This window comes from Arachis hypogaea, chromosome 2 (genome assembly GCF_003086295.3).
Source record: "Arachis hypogaea cultivar Tifrunner chromosome 2, arahy.Tifrunner.gnm2.J5K5, whole genome shotgun sequence".
NCBI lineage: Eukaryota > Viridiplantae > Streptophyta > Magnoliopsida > Fabales > Fabaceae > Arachis > Arachis hypogaea.
In genome coordinates this window covers 90,442,380-90,457,661 of record NC_092037.1, presented here as the reverse complement: position 1 = coordinate 90,457,661, position 15,282 = coordinate 90,442,380, and the positions used below count along the sequence as shown (strand labels likewise).

General features: G+C 34.1%; 1 protein-coding gene across 1 annotated transcript; it reads right to left on the bottom strand.

Annotated features, from left to right (window-relative positions):
* Window positions 1-7,819: 7,819 nt before the first annotated feature.
* On the bottom strand, window positions 7,820-8,578 carry LOC112750377 (large ribosomal subunit protein uL15x). Its single transcript, XM_025799086.3, has one exon. It carries the CDS (start codon window positions 8,472-8,474, stop codon window positions 8,031-8,033), a length of 444 nt encoding a protein of 147 aa, XP_025654871.1. The 5' UTR covers window positions 8,475-8,578; the 3' UTR covers window positions 7,820-8,030.
* Window positions 8,579-15,282: the final 6,704 nt, after the last annotated feature.

Sequence of the window (15,282 nt, the reverse complement as noted above, 5' to 3'; positions counted from 1 at the left end):
TTTCGAAATTTAAAACACTACATAAAATATCATCAACCAAATACACATGATCTTATCAAAATCCAAACTCAAGTTAAATAGTAATAAAAACATATCTAAATATAAATCTCACATCATGGTTTATCAATCATCAAAATCCGCAACAACTTGTTGCAAATCTGCGTCAGTGGGATGATCTTCACCTTCATTCCCACCCTGTTGAGTAGAAGAATCAAGAGATGCAGCATAGCATAAAGACCACTACTACCACCGCCATTTTGATATAAATCAGCATCAATTTCACCTAATAAAATACACATGTTATCATTATATTATAAACTAACAACATTCTAATAAATCATTAGAAACTACATATACTATACTCACGCAATAAGTCATCCACATTACTAGGAAGATCAGGCTCTTTCTCTACAATCTCTTCAGTCACCCAAAAGTCAACTTGACTGATGCTTTCATAATTAATTGCATCAAATTGTGTCTTTTGCTTTCTTTTTTCTTTTTCCTTCCTAAAAAGTTAAATACAATATATGAAGATTTAATAATTTACAAATTTGTTATGATAAAGATTACAAATGAAACAATATGATATTTCATGAAACATATATTACCTGGATTTAAGACGCAAATTATAGGTAATATAAACAATGTCATTCAGTCTATCATACTCCAATCTATTTCTTCTTTTTGTATGAATCTGGTAAAAAAAGACTCCAATTTCTCTCACACCCAAAAGAAGCAGATGCTTGGCTAAGAATGCGAACAGCTATCTTTTGTAAACATTGAGCAGAGCCTCCGAATAACCTCCACCATTCATCTACCAATTATAAAACCATAACATATTAGAAGATATCAATTAAGAACATAGGAGCCTAAAAGAAGTTACTATTAATTAAACAAATATTCAGCCATATTCTTACCAAGCATAAGTTCAGATGCAGCTCGAATAGCTTCTTGTCTATCAAAACTTTCCTTCCGATCTCTATATAAATGTATTTCTTTCATTGCCTGAACTGAATCCAAATTGTTATACTTGCAATACAAGGTAACAAGATCAAGCAAACCTCACATGACATCAGGTGCTTCTTTATAATTTTCATTAAAAAAGAATTTAGGATTCAGGAAGTAAGCTGCGGCATGAAGATCTTTCTTCAAATGCTTGTCCCATCTTGAGTTGATAATATCTAGAAAAATGGCGTTATCACAGCATTAAACGGAATTTTACAATCCAAAAGCCACCGAGCAAACCGTTTATCAACCTCGTATATCGCCTCTTTGTTTTGCAAAACACTTTTAATACTTGGTTGAGCTCCTGGAGTTGTTCTTGGTACAAACATAGGAGGAATGACTTTGGCTTTTTTCTTTGGATCACCTCCAACTCCTTGCTGACTCGAAGTACGCTGCTGTTTCTATTCTTCTTGAGCTATTGCCTCATCAATTGCATCCTCTACCTCATCACCACCCTCTTCACCAAAACTTACTTTTCTTTTCTTTTTGTTGGTCTGAATTTCTTTCAACAAACTTTCCATCTGTTTTTTCACATCATATGGAACTTTAGGACATTTTTTCACGTCTCCAGTAATCTTTGCTAGATGTTTCTTCATCCTGTGAATTTCACCTTCATTGAAAACTTGTAGACAAAATAAACATTGATATTGTGGTTTTCCATTCACCGTTTATAGAGCAACATATTTCCAAGCTAAATCTATTTTTTTCCATAGGTTAGAAGAACCTTGTGACTGACTATCGTTAGCACTATGGGAATTAGGATTAGCAGCATCATCATTCGAAATAGGAGGATCGACAGGCATGTTATTATTCACAGAAACATTGTTATCAACAGTTGCTTCTTGATTAATACTATTTTCCATAACTGAAATTAATAACAGCCATAACACAATGAAAATTAACAATGAAAATTAACAGCGTGAAAATTAACCATGTTCTTAACCTAAAGTAAGAGCCAAACACAATGAAAATTAACATCATATTCTTAACCACAACACAAGACCATATCTGCCTACATCATTCAGCCATTTAACACAACACAATTCTGTCTAGTGCCTACAGCATTCAGCTATTCAACACAACACAATTTTGCCTATAGCATTCAGCCATTCAACAATATTGCAAAATAGAGTAAGTTTCCACTTTCGAGCCTTAACAAAACACCAAAACAGAGTAACAAATTAACGATTACAAAACAGCAAAACACAAAAACATCAACATTAAGCGTTCTGGAATCAAAACCATACATTCTAATTTCTAACATAGAAGATGAAACAGAGAAGATAAAATAGAGGAGTCACTCACCTGGGTGCTGACAAAGCGAAGACCAGCAAAGACGAAGTGAGTGGCCAGCAAAGACGAAGCCGCGGTGCTAAGGACGGCAGTGGCGCTGACGACCTGAGAACCGCAGGCTACTGGGCTGGGAATGTTTCGGAGGGCTAGGGTTAGTGAGAGTGTGAGACTGAGATAAATGAATGGGGGAAGAGACCAGGCGACGGCGGTGGCGCTGACGACCTGAGAACCCGGTGACGGCGGTGGCTACTTGCCTGGGATTTGGGAATGCTTCAGAGGGCTAGGGTTAGTGAGAGTGTGAGACTAAGATGAATGAATGGGGGAAGAGACCAGGCGGCGGCGGTGGCGCTGACGACCTGAGAACCCCGGCGACAGCGGTGGCTACTGGCCTGGGATTTGGGAATGCTTCCAGAGGGCTAGGGTTAGTGAGAGTGTGAGACTGAGATGAATGAATGGGGAAGAAGGAGGGTTCACGAGTGGTAACCGGGTCGGGTTTCTTTTTTTTTTTAAAGAATTAAAAACGGCGCCGTTTTACTGTTTTAGATGAACCAGCCGATTACCGGTCCGATCCAACCGGCCAGTTTTTAGCCGATTCACTGATTTTTTTACGGTTTTCTCTCCAGCAGTTATTAAAGAAAGATCGGACTGCTTACATTGTCGGTTCGTAGTTAAACCGGTCAAACTGATCGATCCGGTCCGATTTTCAAAACCTTGCTTTTAACTTTTAACTTTCTCATTCTAATTTCTTTATCCTCGCCAAAAAGATGGGCAAGTATTGTACATTGATTGCACTCTTTCTTCAATTTCTCACTCTTAGCTCAATGCTTATTCAAAGGGTTTCAACAGTTAAACAGGTAATATTACTTGAACTACACATATTTTTATTTTTTTATACATGTCCCTACCATAAAATTTGTTGAAGTGTACATTCAATAAATATGATTTGTGATTAAAAACTATTTTAATAGACAAAATTTAAATTAATTTTTATAAATATTATTATTATTATAAAGCATGACACATCATTATCATTAAGTTAGATAATTATCAAACTTCTTTCATGATCAATTAAAAACCACGGAAGCCAAAAAAGAACAAATAGAGAGGGAGAGCGTGAAACCATATTGGAAACCTCCATAGACACGTGACCCTCACCAATATTTCTGAGCTTGATTTTTTGAGATATGTAACTCCAATAAAAAATCTAATTCGATAAAAGTGTTTATACCTTTCTTATCTACACGTTGGCGTTACTTTTGTTTGGTGGAAGCTAATGATGACGTAGCTCTCCTTTCCTTTGAGTTCGGTTAATTGAAGTTCTAAGAGGCACTGATAATTTCTGACGTTTTTCTCTTCAACAACTTGCTCAGAAAGTTTCTATGGAGTTTCCGTTGTTGTGATTTCTACACGGAGGTAGAGTTTAATGAATGTTGGTTTGATTGATTATCGTTTGCGTTTATGTTGAATTATTGTTGTTTGCTTGAGATTTTGGGTCGACTATGAATGAACGGCCAGCTGGAGTGTTTTGATGATTTTTGGACTGCAATATTATTAAGGATAAAGTATAAATTGGCGAGGTGTGATGACAGAGAGATTAAATTAAAAGTTGTGAAAAATCGGTAACCGAAAGACTCAAAATGGATTAAAAATACAAGTAATATTTTAAAAGGGAAGGGCTAAGGGTTTTGGTTTTGGTATAAGAGAAAGATTAATATTTAAATTTTATTTTTGAAAAGTAACAATGTATTTGTATATAAAAATCGAGATACAATTTGTAATTATATAAGTTTTCGGGCATTTTGGATAATAAATAAAGTATGGGGTAAAAATGGGTATTTTATAAAAGTTCAGGTTATTTTTATAAATATGAAAATAAGTGAAGGTTCGAATATAATTTTATAAAATATTAAGATTAATAGAATATTAAAAAATTCGTGATTTAGAAAATAATTAATAAAAGTTTAAAAATAAGATTTTATAAACTAAGTTTTAAGAAAAATATGTATATATATTATTTATTTATCATTAAATTACTCCATTTATATTATTGTTAATATTTTATTATAAAATTAATTAATAAAGATATTATTAATATTATTATAAGTCAGAGAAGAACAAACAGAGTGGTCTTAAAAGCTTTAGAAAATGCAGACTTAATTAAAGTACTCTATAACTTTTTTTAATAAGACACTTAGGGAAAGGTGAGAAAATAATGCAGAGATAAATTATATTATGGAATGATAAGGAAAGAAAGAAAAAAAATATTAAAGAACCTCTGCCACAGGAGAGCAGAGAGCAAATATTAAAAAAATTTAAAAGAATCCCTGCCAAAGGAGGGCAAAGCATAGAAAAAAAAGAAAGAAAGAACAAAAAAAATGAGATGAGCATAGATATGGTGGTAAGTCCACCGAAATTTGCTTTCCAGAGATATATCGGCCACTCTAGGGGATGGTCGCACCTGTAAGACAGAGATTGCTTACAGAGATTATAGCACTGAAAGCCAAACTCAGACAAAGCTTGCTAAGTTAAATCGAAATATAATTCAATAAATAACAGAGAATAAAAGAATAAAAGAATAAAAGAAACTAAAAGAAATATCTGCCACAGGAGAGTAGAGAATAAAGATTAAAAGAATTTGATGAACGTCTGCCATAGGAGAGTAGATAGAAAAGAAGGTATTAATTAAAGGGATCTCTGCCATAGTAAAGCAGAGAGCAAAGATTAAAACAGAGTTGAGTGCTATTTGTGCCTTAGTGCCAAGTGTCTAGTAGGGACGGCGATACGTAACGCTCACTTGATACTATATGGACAGCTCAGTGGGGATAGCGATGCGTAACGCTCACTGGAGAGACCGAAAGGAAGGTTCCCCGATGATGATGGCGATGCGTAACGCTCATGGAGGGGACGTTGGTTAAGATTGGGACGGCGATACGAAATGCTTATATCATGACCAGTGTCGAAAATCGGACAACAAACCAACACATGAGCTCATGGCCTGTATAGAACTAAACATGCATCATACTTCTTTACGCATATTTGTTTGTGATTGTGTTTTCTATGATTGTGTATTCTTGTGATTGGATTCTATGTTCTGTAAGGCTACGTTTGTTTACAAAGATAGGACACTGAGACAGTGACACAGAAATACAGAATCATGTTTGGCAGAAGAGACATAGATAGAGACAATATGTCCAGAAACACTGAATTAGTGTATTTTGTGTCCATCTTGACAGGAAAGACACGGAGACACTAACAAGGGACACAACTTATTTTTCATTTTTTTCTTTTATTATTCTTATTAATTTTTCATGATTATATTTTTTATTATTATATTTTTTATCTCATTTTTTTAAATAAAAAATGAGAATAAATTGAATTTTCATATTTGTTCTAATTTATCACCAAATAGAATACAAGAACACAAAATTTCCTTCAGTGTCTTGTCCTATTCTATTTTCAGTGTCTTGTCTTGTCCTGTTTTAAAAAACAAACGCAACCTAATTACTGAGTTGGATTATACTTTGTTGATTGTTGTTATTGACTGGAAACATAATGAAACGAACTTAACTTCTAACACTGACCCTACTAAGAACTCCCCAGTTTTTACCCCTTATTTTCTCCCTTTTCAGCTATAGGTGCGAAGGTTTAGTGCGGAGTTACAGGAGTACAGAAGATTCTGTTCATGAGTTGAGTTGTTAGAATTTATTTTCCCCTCATCGTTTATTTTTTTTTTTTTTAGAGGGGTAGGATTTGTTTTGAGAATCTTTAAATAAGTCTATGTATTTAATACTATATATAAATACTTTTATGATTAAGTGATTGAAAATAAAGTCTCCTATCGTCTTCTTAATTAAAGTTTCGGTTCGTATTCACGAAAGCTCAATATTAAATAAAGATGGTATAAAATAAAAATGTTCAGAGATAAATAACGTCTAAACTTTTAGTACGATAATAAAATACTAAAAGTTAAGGTGTACACTCCTAACTAAGCATCGAAAATCAACAACTTTGGAAGCAAAAGACATACTTTTACATCTATGTTAGTGATTAGAAAATTTCTTCTTGCTCGAGTTTGGTTTCAGCACATTTCACATTTAACTCCGTGTCTTCGTCTTTGTAGAAAAAACTTGGAATATGACACTTTCTGAATTCGGTGGTGATAAAATTAAAAGCTACATAAGACATGTAGTTTGTCGGTCTCTCTTTATATATATATATATATATGATTCATATTCATTTGAATGTCATATTCTAGACTTGTATTTATCATGCTTTAGCAAGTTGCAAGTAAATTATATTTTGAGTTAAATCTCAAAATAATCTTTGAGTTAACATTCGAACCTTAAAGTAATCTTTGAAATTAATAATTATTTAAATTTATCTCCAAAATTATTCTTCAAAACTCACAATAGTCCTTAAAATAATTTTCGTCTATCCTTATTATTGGAGAAAACTAAAAACAACTGTTGTTTTATTCTTTCTCGGTTCTTCTTTCCCTTTCTCCATTTCTAATTTCCCTAAGGTCCTTTTTTCCTTCTCCTTCCCTTTCTTCATTTCCTATTTTTCTTTCTCCTTCTTCTCTTTTTCCATTTCCAATTTCCCTACAGTCCTTTTTTGCTTCCTCAACCCTTACCCAATTTTCCTTTTTTTTTTTTTCCATTCACAGCTCCCCTTTTTCTTCTCCAACCTATTCCCAATTTCTCTTTTCCTTTTTCTCCTTGCCTCAGAGTCCTTTTTTCCTTCCTCAACCCTTTACCAATTTCTCTTTTCTTTTCCGGTCCTTTTTTCCTTCCTCAACCCAATTCAAAACAATAATTTGTTAATTCGCAGAAAAATAATGAAAAATAAAAAGAATTATCACCCTTTTCTGAGAGGAAATAAATTATGATTTTCTTCTGTGAAGCTCTATTGCCTTTTCAGCCTTTTATAATGTTTCTAATTTTCAAACTCCATTTTCTGATGAAGTGAATTTTGTTTTATTCATCTGAATTTTGTATGTGTTATTTTTTTTTTTCATGATCATCACAAAAAGCTTAGCCAATTTAATTCAATTATTGTATTTGAATTTTTAATATTTTGTGAATTGGATACAATTTGGAAGAGAAGGAAAGAGGAAAATAAAGGGAAAAGCTGGATTTCCTTTTTTTTCTAAATAAATATAAAATGACCTAGTTTTAGTGTCGTATCGAGGACAATTTCGAAAATGAATTTGAATAATTATTAATTTGAGAGATTAACTCTGGGATTTAACTCTTATATTTTTTACCGGCTGTAAGTGTTTTTTTTTCTTCCACTTTAATCTAGTAATTATATTTTTTACCTGTAAGATGAATAATTGTTATTATTATTATTACAATTATTATTTCGTTTATTTGTTATATGTTCAACAGATAAAGAAATCAATGGTAGCAGCGGAGTCAGCACATGCTAGGGGATCTGCTGGCCAAGCACCCTTGAATGTCCTTGGCTCTCCCAACCCTAAAAACTGATGAGAGATGCAAAGTGTTTATGCATTGTGTAATTAAGGAAACCCCTTCCAAAAGGTAACTAAAATTATATTGAATTGAACCAAGCAGGTTTTCCTGTGTGCATTCTAAAAAATATCCATAACAGTAAGTAAAATTAAAACTAACATCTAAATCAAAGAAATCAGTGTAACAGTCTCAAAACAGATCCCAGATAAAAAGAACGAACAGATCACAAGAAAACGAAAAAAAATATTAAAAAGAAACTTATGCGGTGAGAAGGACGGCGCCGCCATTGTCCTTGATCTTCTTCTCAGCGAGCTTGGAAATAAGCTTAGCCTTGACGACAACAGGCTGGTTGTGAGGGAGCACACCTTTTCCCAAGACCTTGAAGTAACCGTTCTGCGTGACATCGATCAACGGAGCCTTCTTCTCCTGGGAAGCCTTATCCTTCACCTCTTGCGGGACGAGTGACCAGAGTTGGTCAATGTTGACGGTTGGACAGTAAAACTTGTTGCGATGCTTGTTGAAGTAGCGCATACCTACCTTACCGAAGTATCCGGGATGGTATTTGTCAAATAGGATTCGGTGGTGGTGCATGCCACCGGCGTTACCACGACCTCCAGGATGCTTGCGGTGCTTTCCGATACGACCGTGCCCAGCGCTCACGTGACCGCGCTTCTTGCGATTCTTCTTCAAGCGGGTTGTCATTTTCAATCGAATGTGAAGTGAACGCAGGGCTCGGCGGACAGAGATAGCAGATTAGGGTTTGGGTGTTTAGGAGTATTTTATAATTGGGTGAGGAGCTTTTACTGTTATGGGCTTGAGCCGTGTGGGCTGACCTTAGATTCTACCAAAATAATTTAATTGTGAAAATTGGATCTTTATCTTTTGGGTGCCGAAAATAAAAGAAACTCGAAACTATCGTGAAGTCGATTTTACGTAAAGATGATTTAATTTATTTGATTAAATTTTTATCTAATTGTTCTTAATTATCAACTTTTTATAAAATTGACTGCATCTGGATTTTCACCTAAAAAAAATTAGTTTTGCGTAATATACTATTAATCATATAAAAATATACAAAAGATGTCGAAAAAGTAATATTTTTTAATTAATATACCTTTTAAATTTCATGCAGAACTTAACGCTTTATCTCTTAAAAATAGTCTTCCCAAATTCACATTTTAAAGCTTTTGAAAAATCTCTACGTAGTATTTTATAAATACATAAGAAAATATCTACCAAAATTTGTATTATATTTTCAAAAAATCATTTAGGAATTATGATGAGCTTACAATCAATTCACGCTTCTTATCCTAAGATATCATTTAATTTCTATACACCAATTCACAAACAAATCTTATATTTAGTACAAAAGAAACTAATTTTTAGTTATTCAATATTAATCAATTTTTTTTAATTATAAAAATTCTCACTTTTTAAAAAATTTAAAATTTAAAATTTAAGTATAAAAATTTAAGATTTATAATTTAAAATTTAATATTTAAAATAAATTAATATTAACTAATAAAAACTAATTTCTTAGCATTACACCCACATATATTACTTTTTTACAGATTGACATCTTCTCTAAAATAAAAATTAATTAGCCTCTGTTGTGTAAATCAATCAAGAGCAAGACATAATATTCGTGAACATTATGTTTGATGGTGCGTTTGTTTGATGGAACACAGACATTAATACATAAATATAGTTGTATATATTTATTATTTATTTGTTGAGATATAGATTTTTAAAAGACATCGTGATACACAAACATACATAAAATATATGTATTTGGTGTCTTTCAAAAAAGATGAAACACAGAAACACATTGATGAGATACAAATATTTATTCTTTTATTCTTAATAATTTACTCTTATCCTTATTCCATTGGTGATAATATAGGGATAAGATTGATATTTAGTTTATACTGGTGTGTCTTGTTTAGTATTACCAAACATAATAAAAAAATTGTATATTTTTGTGTATATGTCTCTTTGTGTATTTATGTCTGTATTCATGTATTTGAAAGACAATAAACAAACACAGATACACTTCTTTTTTAGACATGTTTCCTCAGTGTACATATCATCAATGTACATAAACTAAGTGGCCAAGATAAAATCACCAAGTAGATTAATAAACCTATCCCTGATAAAATGAGAAAACTAATTTAAGTCTTTTAACATGTGGGATGATCTTCCACAACTAATTCAGCCTGAAGAAATTGCACAATATGAAATTAAGATCATTTTCAACAACTCTTCACATTTGTTTACAATATGTCAAATCTCCAATTGTTTCAGAGTAAAAAATGATATATCCTACAATAAAAGTATTGTAGAATTAGTTAAACCATACACTAGGATAAAATACAAATAGATGAGGGGTTATTAAATGCTGCAGCAGAACTTGAAGAAGAAGGAAATAGTATAATATTTCTTTCATTCTATTAACCAGCACATATTTGTAAACACATAAGTCATTGTTTCAACACACACGTGCATATACAGAACAGAATAAATCTAGAAGTAAAGGTTTATCAAATTACATAATGATCACTGCTCAAGTACAATAGTCTTAACTCTTAATTTGATAACTATACTCATTTCATTATGATTTAGCCTATTTAGCTATTTGCATTTTTAATGTTTCAAAACCCGTCTTATTTACACAGGATAAAGAAACTCATCAAAATCATGTTTGCAATGCCAAAACAGCAACCTCGTATCCATCGAAGCACAAAAAATTACTTGTTAGGAACCACCATATCCCAAATATAAGACAAAAAGTTTCAAATGAACTAAAACTAAAAGCAACAAATAAAGGAGGGTGGAAAAGTAACTGATCTTTGGCATCCAAAATAAATTTTGGATGTAAACTAAACATGCTCTAACTAAATCTTAATCAAAAGTTCTCGACTTCCAATCTTCCGACAGCTATGGTAGCTCCGCCAGCCAGAAAGGAAGAATGATGGAACAACCCTTTTTTTCTCTATGGGTTACTACAATGTGTCAGTATGCTGGGTGGAATGAAATTATGAAAACTTTGAAATCTTTTAACTGTTAATTAGTCTTGACTTATTACCTTTCCTGCATAAAGTTTTTTAGAGGTACTCATTACAAATATCCACTTGGCAACTTCAGTGTCTTCATATGTATGAAGAAAATCTCTGGTTTGTTTGTAGATAATTTTGTCATTACAAATTTTAAGAATGATCAACAGGTCAGAAAATCAGGAACAAACCGCTACTTTTGAAATAATACAATACACATCAACATCATCAAAGTCAACTACAATAATGAATACTTTTCTGTTCCCTTTCATCTGTCTCAATGTCAGAATATAATTTGTATCCAAATATGTTGATCTAACGATGGATGAAATTCAAGATGAAAGATAAAAGGAATCAAAGGGAATATACAGGACCTTAGTAGGACCATCATTTCTCTTGTGTCTCTTGAGGGTAGGTCTCCCAATAGATTTTTTATAACGAGGTGACAGAATAGGTAAGATGTCTACCTTCTCCCAAAACTTTTGGCTTGGAACTAAAAGTATTGAATATTGATAGATTGCATTGTATGCACCCATTGTTAGTCAATTATAGACAAACTCTTCAGGTCTTCTGTTCGGATAAACTAAGGCAGCACATACATGCATGCAAAGTAAGCTGGTCAATTACCACATTCTACAACTACATGTTTCCTTGTCTAAATCCACACTTACTTTTACAGGTAAATACTGTACTTCGTACACATTTTCAGCATCGTCTCCAGTTAGGAGAGGCCTCCATTTATTGCTTTCTCTCTTCTTCCTCTCAAGTCTACTCTGTTGTGTAGGGTTAACCTTCCGTTGTATCCAATTAGTGCTTTTTTATTTCGTCCTATAATTCTCATGAGTTAGCATCTAACTTCTTCAAGCATGGTGATGATGGGTTTTTCTCTCATCTTAACCTTACCATTAAACACCTCGCAATTATTATTCGTGTAGTTGTCCACCTTTGGATATTCACTGAAATGAGCTCTACTTTATTGCTTGGGTTTTATCTTGTTTAAGTATTTCCAAATCCGAGCATTGATTTTTTTAAACCTTTCCATGGCAGCATCAAAATCTTGGGTCATAGTAGCCTTGGCACATGCTCACATACACATTTTTATTTGTAAGTCATTCCACTTCTTTCTATAATTTTGTCATATATGTATGACACAAAATCTGTGGTTGACCCCTGGATACATTTTTGCTAGGACAGGTATTAATCCCTAACAACAAATGGCATTACCAACAATAAAGTCATTATTACTTTTTTAATTTGAACTAATACAAATATGTAGAAGGGATAAGTACTTTTTTCGTCCATAAGGTCTAGGGTCAAAATCAATTTCGTCCCTAATCTTTTTTTGTTATTAAAATCATCCTCAATCTTTACAAACACATTAAAATTGTCCTCCCCCCATCTACGAAAATTTTCGAACACATTTACCCCTGAGGTTGTTACCGATAGTTGAACCATTTAATGATTAAGAAAATTAAGTATTTTTTAATCAAAAACCTCACCCCCAAACCAGAATCAGAAAGCGTGTGCTATGGTTTGGGTTCCAGTGCAGCCATGGCGTCAGAGAGCTCAAGGTCATCTCGGACCAGGGGGTCTGCGCAAAAGAGGGGGCTTCTTTATGGACATGGAGAGAGATCGGTGTTGCGAGTTTCGGGGACGAAAGAAAATCCATGTTGCCGATTTTGGGGCTGCGTTTACTATGAGGTGCATACATGTATTATTGTTCTCAAATGATCCCAACGTTTTGTTTCTGGGTACTGACTATAGTGGGATCATGTAGGTTAAAGATGAGTGTACGTTTTTCTGTTAGGCAGACCCAGAAGCTGAAAGCGAAGATCTGCATGTTTCAAGGTTGAAGAGGGAAGTTGTAGCCCTGAAAGCAAACGTGAAGGCATCTGAGTGAAAGTTGAAGGTTGCTGCAGTGTTGGGCATGGTTAGGTGGGTTGGCTGTTTTTTTTTTTTCTTTTTTGCTGCAGGTTTCGTTGAATCACAAGCAGGGTTTATCTTGTTTGTTGGCTCTAAAATGGATTGATGAAAGTAGGGTAGAAAATAGGGCAATTTTAGTTAGTTTGTACTAAGGCGTCGAAATCTACTTTATGTAATTAAAATCTGCTGCTGTGGCTGGATAGAATTTGTGTTAATGAAATTAGTTTTTGTAGGTTAGTTTATGTGTATGTAAGTGATGGTGTGTGTTTGTAATTTCACAAAAAATTGGTAATGAAACTAGATCTGGTTGCCTGGAATTATGACTGAAGAATTGTGTCAACATAAATGGTAAACTATGAACTGGATTAATAATGCATAATATGTAGTATGCAGTACTTGCTCAACTTCAGAATGAAACCACAAGCAGATACATCAAAACACAACTATGTGACTTTATTCATTAACAAACCAAGGGTAATAAGCTTAAACCATTCATTAAACCAGATGACAGTTAGACTTAGAACAAAACAACAATAACTCTATTCACTTTTACACAACATTAAGCATAAAGAGTATGTAACAAGTTGCAACCAAAATGAATTCTCACAAACATAGAGTATGATCAACTTAACTCTACATTAACAAGCTAACAACTTAAGTAGTCTCTAAAAATTCTTAAAGTTTTTTCCAAGCTCTTGAGGTGTCTTCAGAAAGCAGCCATCTAGCCCAATGAACTTCCTACAATGCACAAAGCTTTTTTTTGCAAGCCTCTAGGCATACATAAACTCTTTGAAATATGTAGAAGTTGTTCAAGGATGGGTGTTGCTGCTCAATCTCAAAATCAGGGAACCTCTGTACCTTGAGCATCACTGATGATCCTGGATTAGCACGTAGCAACTTCGAGCAGTAATCAACAATCCTTTTGTACTACTTTTTGTACTCTCTCTATATGTCATCTAACGCAGCTTGCTTTGACCTAGCTTCCCTTGAGGTTGTAACTGTCAGATTCCACTTCCTTTGTGTCTTGTTCACCAATTCATTGATATTAACCTTCGGATTATGTTCCACCTTCTTCTTAAAAGCTCTACTCAGCCACGAAGTATACATTATTCCAACCCTATGCGATTGGCCACAGGTATGCTTAAGGTTCATAGACCAAAGCTGGCAAGTTGCTTCCTCTCTCATCTTAGCAGCATATAACCAAAAAGGACAACTAGGTTGACAAACAGCCTCACTCTAACCAAGTCAAGCTTGGCATACCTGAGTCCCCTTCTTGTTTGTACTATATACGACGTCACAGTGTCTTTAAATTCCTCTCTTGAAGCAAAAACTGTTCTCACCTCCCACTTGTAACTAGTCATGCCTTTAACATCCTTATGAATTGGATAGCTCCTCCCCTCATAGTTATCTTCCCCTTGTCCTTCCTCATCATCTGAACCAACACCAATCTCATACTCCAAATCCACTTCATCGCTATTGAAGCCTTCCTTATCACTAAAATCATCATTCATAACCCCTTTACCTTTATCAACCCTCTCACTATCCTTGGCACTTGTATCTTCCTCAAACCCACTCTCATCATCATATTCTTCTTCACTATCTGTAAAATGAACATCGTCTGCACTATCAACCTCAAGATCAGATGGAATAAACTCCTCATCATCGTTGTCATCATCGTTATTTGTCTCATCCCATTCATTTTCAGCAGCCACATCTGTTTCTAGGTTAACTCATTCATTAACTTGTTGCACATAATCATTTTTCACATGTTGACCTTGTTCACCCTCATAAACCACCAACTGATTACTGGGATTGTCCTCTGTTTGGCCTCCAACATCAATAAACCCAACTTCAGGAAATTCTTCTGCATCCTCAACCACATGCACCACAAACACCTCAACATGACCCCTCAACTTCGTTATTCTACACATCTTAAGTGCATCTTTATCCGTAGCAAATAATTTCAGAGCCTTCTGTAACCATTTATTTGCTGGATCCTTATACCACAGAGCTGAAATATTCTCCTTTGTGTACCCAAACTACCTTAGCTCTGCGTATGCCTCAAATACAGACCAGCAATCACTCTCAGCATCTTCAATGAGTGTCTTTTGTCCCCCTATATACCGCAACGTCCCATCTTCATATCCGAATCGACCCCCATGGTAGATAGTTAGAGTAAAGCTTTCCATTTCTTAAAGAGACAAAAAAATGTAAATCAAACCCTCGCAATTTTTTAGGAAACTAAAAGAATTTATTCAAACATTATTACGTTCAACCTCGACCAAAACCGTAACAAATGCTGCATACATACCTGAATAGCGATGACAATGCCGGACCGACCTCCTTCCTCACCCTTGCTAACAACGTCCAAATGCATTTTCGATACTCTTCCGGTGGCGACAGACCACTACTAGGGCATCATTGAACATGAAACATCACCTCTGAAGTGTGTAATGACAAATGAGATAGTAAATGCCTTTCGCAGGAATGAAAATGAAGCGTTAGGGACCCTCAGAGGTAAATGTGACCGAAAA

What these genes read in the sequence shown, in the direction of transcription:
- LOC112750377 (XM_025799086.3), bottom strand. Translation starts at nt 8,474, where the DNA reads ATGACAACCCGCTTGAAGAAGAATCGCAAGAAGCGCGGTCACGTGAGC.